Below are 8,863 nucleotides of genomic sequence, written 5' to 3'. Positions count from 1 at the left end.
GTTATCTCTACTTCCTTTTTGTCTCATTCCAGCTCAAGTAGACCACTGTCTTGTATTTCATACACTATTATATAACAGTGGAACTGACTGACTTCAACAGGGTTTGCAAATCCGTATATCCTACAACATACTGACTCCGTATAGAATGGTTACATGCTGCACTTAAACCCAGGGGGCTCCATTTAATCAGCAGAAAGAGACAATTACACCTAGATGTGTTTTGATCTCCTTTTAAAGATTGTGATTCTCAAGGACAGACATAAACTCTCATGCAGTAGTGCTAGAGGGGTATTGCTTTGCAGTTGAATTTAAAGGGTACATGAGGACCTTTTTATTTGATTGTGTTACGTGTTCCCATGTGTTGCTACAACTGTTTACGTAAGGTGTGTGTTTTTAATTTTGACCACTTTTTTAAACTTTTAAATTGCATTCCCTGCCTCAAGATGGCTTCACATGTACCTGCATGGACCTCTCAGAACTACATTTCCCATCATCCTCTTGTTCATTGGTAAATCCATCTGTTACATATGTGAGTAGGAGGATGATGGGAACTGTAGTTCTGAGAGGTCCATGTGGGTGCATCGGGAGCCATCTTAAATACTTAAGCTAAGTAGATACCTGTTACTGCTTCCCTTTCAGAAACATCTCTAGAAGATGTGCTGTGCAAGCTGGGACTGGAGAACTGCTTCCCAGGCAGGATTACGTTGAGTACTGTCCTTGAGATCGGATCAGAGAGTATTACTGATGAACCGATTCAGTCACTAAAACTTCCCTGGTGCTTTCTGAAAAGACTAATGATGGTAAATGTGACAGCTCGGAGTACCAAGTGCAGTGCTGCTGAGACAGATACAGACTCGAAATTGCAAGACCCTGATAGTGTTCTTGAACTTATTGATAGTAATGATGATCAAGAGAGTAATACAATCAATCCACTTGATCTCGTAACAGCACTCTTTCTGTGCTCGGATAGCTTCCTGCAGCAGGAAATGATGTCAAAAATGTCGATGTGCCAGTTTGCTGTACCTCTCTTGCTCCCCGACTGCAGCACCAGCCAGTGTACATTAATGCTGTGGGCCACGCGAGACATTGTGAAGAAGTTTAGACCCCGTTCATTAGCCGACTCGAAAGGGTTTGTAGAAGACAGTATAGTCAGCACTGCCATGCCAATGATCTCTTTTGTCAGGCTGGGTGACTGCAGTTTATCAAAGTCTCAGATTCTGAATCAGGTTCTCAGCAACCCCCAGCAGTACCATGATGTCTTTATCCATTGTAATATGGAATGTGCAAACACTGAGAATTGCAAACGGTCTAGTGGAAATAGGTTGGTACCTTCCTTGTGGAAAGAACAACTTGGACATCTTTCCAGAACCTGTAGCTGTTGCCAACCTTCGTGGAAATCTCCTTTCCTTTCAGAAACAGTTATGTCAAACATCCTTGGCAGTCTTCATATTTTTAGACAGTATTGCAGAGAGCGAGTACAATCTCTTGTCCTCTGCAGGAAATATTAAAGCCCAACTGTTTTTGGTTGCACATTTTCCAAAGAATACAGAGAAACACATAAACTCTCTGAAAGACTTAGCATCCAATTTAAAATTAAGCAGAAATCAGATCCTATTGAAGAAACAGCAGATCAATGATGCAGACTTCGTGTCAAAACTGCGCTTAACTATGAATAAAATCATGGAAAACTGTCAACAAAAAATGACTATTGAAGACATGTCTACTGTAGCACATGAATTGGGGATCTCTGTAGATGAAGACTGCACTGAATGTCAGAACGCTAAGAGAAGTGCTGCAGAAATCACATCTAGCATCAACGATGTGGTGCGATATAAAGAGGATCAGTTGCCATTGCAAGGGAAGCTTTGGAAGGAGCTGGCTAAAATAGAAAAGGAGGAGTGCAGACTACGGAAGGCAGGAGACCAGCCTATTGAAAAGTATAAGAATAAACTCCAAAAAGAAATACAGAAACTGAGATAACAACAAATGAGTTATGATTTGTCTGAAGCAATGCAGTGTTTCATCTCTGCCATATCCACTGAAAGCAAACAAGAACGATCCTATTTTCTAAAGTGGATGAGAATGAACTTGGATGTTAAGGCATGAAAAAAGCTTTCTGGTCTTTGTGAAGAATACAAAGAAAAGAGTTGCAAGTTGTCAGAGAACAAAGACATAATTGCATCCCTGGATCGACAAATATCTAACAGCTCTTTAGGAATTGAGCATTTCATGCGTGAAATGGGGCAGCTTTATGAAGCTGCATGCTACCATACTGACTATAAGAAATATTGTAAGCAGTTTGAACATCTTCCCAGTTTGGGGGCAGATCTGTTGTTGGATGGCTACCCCCTTGAGCTGGTGGATGGAGATGCATCAAATATCCCTGTAAGGTGGGTGACCAATGTTCTAACAAAGCTCCATGAGAAAGTCCAACATAAGAGCAGGGTGCTGGTTGTAACAGTGTTGGGAGTCCAATGCACTGGGAAGTCTACCCTCCTCAACACAATGTTTGGGGTTCAGTTTGCAGTTAGCAGTGGTAGATGCACGAGAGGAGCCTTCATGCTGTTAATCAGAGTCAAAGAGGATCTTGAAGAGCTAAACTGTGATTTTATCTTGGTAATTGACACTGAAGGTCTCAAATCTCCAGAGTTGGCACAACTAGAAGACAGCTATGAACATGACAATGAGCTTTCAACACTGGTCGTTGGATTGAGTGATGTCACCATAATAAACATTGCAATGGAGAACTCCACAGAGATGAAGGATATCCTACAGATCATGGTGCACGCCTTTCTTAGAATGAAGGAAGTGGGGAAGAAACCAAACTGTCAGTTTGTGCACCAGAATGTGGGGAACGTGTCTGCTCATGACAAAAACATGCGGGAGAGGAAAATGCTTTTAGAACAGCTGAATGAGATGACACAGGCAGCTTCCAGAATGGAGAAGGGACCCAACAGAAAATTCACCGATATAATGGAGTATGATGCAGAGAACAATAACTGGTACATCCCAGGCCTGTGGCATGGTAACCCTCCAATGGCACCAGTGAACACCGGCTACAGTGAGACTGTGTATGAGTTCAAGATGAGCTTGATTGAGCTCTTAAAAAGCTGCAGTGACCAAAAGCCTCCTGCACAAATTACAGAGTTCTTGGAATGGGTGGGAAGTTTGTGGAAAGCAGTTAAATATGAGAATTTCATCTTCAGCTTCAGAAATAGTCTAGTGGCTGAGGCTTACAGTAATCTCTTTGTTGAGTTTAATAACTGGGAATGGGACTTCCGGAAGGACATGTATACCTGGCTAGCAAATGCTGAGACAAGGATTTCTAGCCTTTGCAGCTCAAACTACGACGACTTTATGGGCAGTTTAACAGCTGAGGCATCTTCCGAATTGGCAAAGCAAGACAACAAAATTCAGGAGAAACTGGCTAATTATTACAAGAAAAAGAATGGAAATGTTCATCTAGTGGAAAAGCACAGAGAAGGCTTTGTGAACAGCATTAAAAGTCTTAGGAGAGAAATTGAAAACTCTGTGAAAAACAAATGCGAGACCGACATTGCTATACACAAAGAGAAGAAAAAAATTAACACTATTCGTGAAAAATATAGAGCCACAATTGAACGGAAAGTACTGTGCCTACTTGATGAGTGTAAGAAAAGAAAAAGCCCTTTATCTGAAGCGCAGCTGGAGAAAGAATTTGAAACAATGTGGAATCAGACAGTCTCTGAACTGAATTTTCAATGTTTAGAGACACGAGATATTGTATCAGACATACTGAATAAATTGAGGATAAATTTAGAAAGGCACGGCAGTCAAGTTCAGAAGGAATTAAGTGAGGTGAAAAAGTTGACCGATTGTGAACAAACACGCTTTATTGCAACAGAGAAGCACTTTCACAGCCAGAAAGTAAATGAGAAGCCAGGTCTTTGGTCTATGTGGAGGAATAGGTTGACGATGTTGTCAGGGAAACCTGAAAGAAAAGAACCGGAAAACAAAGCAACTGAGATGGCAAATGAAATACAAATATGTCAGCAGTTTGTATCGCAGCAAACATCAGGTAAAGCAGATTATCATGATAACTACATAAGAGAGTTACTGCAAATAATTGACAAAAAGCTGGAAAATGTAGAGACTCTGAAGACCAACAGCCAATTTGAACTCGATCTAAAGCTCCATATCTGTGGCTACGCTGCCAGGGAATTTCAGAAGATGCATGAGCACTTCAATGAAAAAAATGACCCCAAGAAAGCTCTGGAAAAATGTAGACCTCAGTACTGTTCAAACTTCATTGATCTTTACCATGAGAAGGATCAATGCAGAAAAACAGCTGAAGAATTCACTGAGCGCTGCCTCAAGCCTGCAGTGAGGGAGTATGTCTATCCCAAGGGCTTTGTTGACGTTGTAGATGAAATGTTGACTGGTGGACAGTCTTTGGAATACAGTTCCCGGTCATTTTTCCAGTTCTCACTTTTAAAGCACATTCTAGATGAAGATAATTTTCAAATCTATGTGTTGTACCATAGAAACTATGGTAAATTTGTAAAGAATTGGATATCGAATCATATTGTTCAGACATTTTCAAAAGATGCCAAAATAGGGGATTTACAAGTCCAACGTCTTGAAACAATAACAACAAAAATTGAAGCAGCTATTGGAAATGCCCGGAAAGAAACAGCTGACACCAAACCACCTCATGGTTTATCCAGAGGATCTGCAGCAACCTGGATAAGGACCTTGTGATCTCCAGGGAGGAGGAGTTAGGAGCAGTGCTGTTTCTAAAGAATTCAAACAATAAGGAGTTTGCTCAATATCTCCAGGATCATGTGAAAGATCTGGCCGTTGCTCTAAGGGCTGAATTTTCTCAAGGTTGTGATGTTGAGAAGAAACTTATCAATCTGCCATTCAAGCCGCAGGACGAGCTGTTCAAGAGGATGTTTGGTTGTGGAAAGCAGTGTCCGTTCTGCAAGGTCCCCTGTGAGGCAGGAGGCCAGGACCACAAAGAGCACCACGCATCAGTGCATCGACCACAAGGGCTGGGTAGGTACAGACATGTAAGTAACGAGAAACTAACCGAGAATGTGTGCACCTCTAATGTATTCAGCGAAACCAAATTCAGGAATAGTGACACAAAGGGGGAGTGGCATCCCTATAAAGACTATCGGAGATTCTACCCTGACTGGAACATTCCCCCAGATCCCAGTATTGAAGCCTCTGACTACTGGAAGTACGTGCTGACTACATTTAATGAAGAATTTGCAAAGGAGTATAAAGCAAAGCCTGCTGATGTCCCAAAAGAATGGAGAAGCATAACAAAAGAAATGGCAAAGAAAAGTGTGAGTAAGTTGTTCAATGTTAAGACATAAGCTGTCAAACCTGCAGTTAAACAATGCTAATGTCATTGAAATGAATGGAGCCTCTTTTGAAGTGGCACAAAGATGCCTCCTATACTTTTCTAACAGCAATAAATACATCTATTGCAATGGAAGAAAAAAAGGTTAAATATGTTTTTTGGTTCATGTCTTTGAATGCACTCTTGGATATATATGCAAATCTATTCCTCAAAACAGACTTCAATTTATCTCAAAGTCTGTCTGTAAAATCACTTTTCAAGAGTAAATCTGTTTTATCAGCAATACTAGACAGGTTGTGCATTTGGCAATTCGTGATTGTGTGATTAGTAAACTTTAGAACATACTTTTATACAGAGGAAAATGCTTTCTGTATAAAATGAAGGTTGAATGCAGTGTTTTTTGTTTCTCTCTCTCCTGTTTTCCTAATAGATTAACAATGTACTTGCTCAGCCTTGGTATGCATGAGATTTAATGAGCAGCTGATGCTTGTAAGGGTGTTTTCTAGTAAAATTAATCATTACTTAATTCTTGTTTCTTTTTTCCAATTCCTGCAAACATATTGTATTTAGAAATAAAGTTTGGTTAAACATAAAACGAGTGTGCTTTCTTTAAACCTGCAAACTTCAATATGAATATCCTGGTCTCTCTAATGTTGTTTTTGATAAGTTAGTTCAAGATTACTGCTAATCAGGGTCTGTGAAACCAGATAGATATATATAGATTCAACATCACATTTATAAAACACTGCAAATATTAATGTTAGTACTTTAAGATGTGTCACTCCTCCTTCGAATCCAAAAGGAGGCAGATAGCAGTCACGAATCAGAAAAAGAAGACGCTTTTAAAAATAAAACACATGTTGACTGTTAAATCCAGATTGGAGCCCAGGTGAAGAATGAGAGGCGAATGAATTAGCCTGCTGACTGTCTAAATGTTTAGTGAAAATAAAACGGTGCACCTGAAAGGGTTTCAAATCTGTCTCTCCATTTTCAACCATAAAACAAAACATCTGCAAACAAAGTGAACAGGTGTGTTTTGTGTTTTATGGATTTTATTTGAGAGCCATGAAGGACAATAAGACGTTTTTGCCTTGGAATAGCTGTACAAGCCAACCAGTTGATGAATACTGTTTTCAGGAAACAAACAATATATTTACACCGAAATAGTTTAGAAATACCATACTGTACCTCAAGATCTTCCAGATCAGTGCTGTTTATTCGGGAGAATATGTTAAAGATCTGTAAAGTACAAAACAAATGCACAATAAAACCCAGCCACCACAAGACTATAGTAGAACCCTGTCTGCCTGAGCATTAAAAACAACATTCACTGTAATTGCAGCTAACAAATTCATTTCAGAAATCTCAGCTGTTTTGCAGGTCCATTAGTTAAATAGGTTTCAACTGTGCAGTTTTGAAAGACATGCATGCTATACCACACAAGAATTGTCATTTTAAAAACATTGCTGATTCTACTTTAGATAAAAGGAAAAATTCTCAGTTTCTAACCCTTTATCTTGGGTGATCTGTTTGCACTTGGACTTCCTGGGTTATTTTATCTGAGCAGTGTCTTCTGGATCTAATCATGTTATTGGCTAAAAGCATGCCAGTCAAAGGGGGAAGCAGCTGGTTGGTTAATGACAGATAAGAAGCCAGTGAAGGGGTGGAGATAATTTCACCCTTCAGTGTAAATGATGCAAGTGCAACTCTGAAAACAGAGATGTCTTGAAGTGCAGTATTGAAATATCTGCAAGGAGTGATTGATGCATTTTCTTCATTAATATGGTAATTTTGAAAAAGTTTAACATAATGTGTGTGACTTTTATATAAGATCATGAGAGCCTGACAAAGTAATGGAAACAGTCTTTCTGGAGCTATCACATCTTCACAGAGCTGATCCCTCCACCATACTTTAGACATAAAAATACAAATGTACACTTCCTAACCAGCACCAATGAACTTTAGCATCATTAGAAACTTGATCTTTAAAAAGAACAAATAATGTTAAATGTCATGTGTTTACCAGGTAAGAACTAAAAGCAGCGCTTAGAGCTGAAAGTTTCAAACCGACTTCTTTATTCTGCTTAGCATCAGCAGAGCCTTCGGTGTCGACCAAGAACACTGCAATCTTAAACATGAATATATATGCATTACATTTCCTTCATGAAACTCATGCACAGTAAACGCGTTATTTTCCATGTTTGTACTGTAATAACCTTTGCTAAGGGGCTGGTTCATTAACTTTTCTGCCTTACTACACTGTGCTGTGAATTTACCAGCGGATAACAAAGCAGAAAAAGGATAGTATGTGGTGTCTACTATGGTTATGATAAAATTATCGACAAAACTGTACGTGCATTCATTTTCTGAATAAGTTTAAACAAAAAACAGCACAGATTACGAGCCCAAATAACGCACCTGGCACATGGGTAAGAGAATAATTACATTTCATAAACAACAGCGGTTCTATCTTTAATCTGGGATCAGACATCTTAACATCCTGTAGTCATATTCATAATGTTTTAGGTGAAGCAACATTAAAGAAATAAGACAAAGAAGATGAAGACGAAGAAGAAGAAGAAGAAGAAGAAGAAAGAAGAAGAAGCCAATATAAGTTGTTGCGTTTACTCTTTCCCTTTCATTCGATTTCACAAAGAAAGGTTTGCTCCAGATCCAGATGCCCTTTGTTGTGCTGTCATCCCCAGTCTTCCATTCAAATCCCTCAAAACCTCCTCATCCCCACTCATCCAGGCGTCATCTTCACATCTCTGCCAATACAGCAACCATTGTCAGAGCCAGAAGAGCTACAACTAAAACAGCCAGATAATCGCAAATAAAACCAATGCTAAAATTCAAAAACAAATACACTTAATACTTCATCATTAATACAAGGCATTTATTGTTAAGCTTGTTTTATTTATTTATTTATTTATTGCATTGAAAGAGTGTATAAACCCGATACAGAAATGGGCTTAAAAATAAACCCAACAAACTGCTTGAAGGTGAGCGAAACTTTTTTTGTGACACTTTTTTTGTGTATCATATGTTTGAGTGTGTATATATATATATATATATATATATATGTGTGTGCCACTGGGTATATAACTATAGATATTGGCATTTGATTTGGTGATTGCCAATGTTTATTTTGTAGAAATTGATTCAGTTTTATGCTAAATTGAACCCTGAATGTACAAAAAAAAAATTAATAAAGCAACACTTACCTGTTCCTTTGTTGAATACTTTGTGAATTCCCCATGATTAATTCTTGGTTGCGTATTCACTTCTAATTAAAAATAAATAAATACATAAATATATATAATCGATCCAACTGAGAAACTTTGGTGCACTAAAATGGTAGAGGTTGTGCATTTTCATTAGAATTGAAGTTGTATCAAGTGTTAATTATTCAACATCACAATGCACTACACACTACACGATAAAACATCTGGAAAACATCTTTAGTGAGGTTGTGTAAAGGAAAAGAGGAGTGTGGAGAGAGAGAGAGAGAGG

The 8,863-nt window shown here is 38.7% G+C and overlaps 1 protein-coding gene and 1 pseudogene across 1 annotated transcript; both read left to right on the top strand.

The window, feature by feature from the left end:
• Positions 1 to 639: 639 nt before the first annotated feature.
• On the top strand, positions 640 to 4,217 carry LOC121312104 (annotated as a pseudogene).
• A 462-nt stretch (positions 4,218 to 4,679) lies between these two features.
• LOC121312105 (interferon-induced very large GTPase 1-like) lies at positions 4,680 to 5,627 on the top strand (the record flags this gene model as incomplete). Its single annotated transcript, XM_041244115.1, has 1 exon — positions 4,680 to 5,627. A coding segment is annotated over one exon (684 nt), but the record flags the coding sequence as incomplete, so codon positions are not given.
• Positions 5,628 to 8,863: the final 3,236 nt, after the last annotated feature.

This window comes from Polyodon spathula, unplaced genomic scaffold, assembly GCF_017654505.1.
Source record: "Polyodon spathula isolate WHYD16114869_AA unplaced genomic scaffold, ASM1765450v1 scaffolds_3583, whole genome shotgun sequence".
Classification (NCBI taxonomy): domain Eukaryota; kingdom Metazoa; phylum Chordata; class Actinopteri; order Acipenseriformes; family Polyodontidae; genus Polyodon; species Polyodon spathula.
The sequence above is the reverse complement of the archived record's forward strand: the minus strand, read 5'-3'. Positions and strand labels throughout refer to the sequence as shown.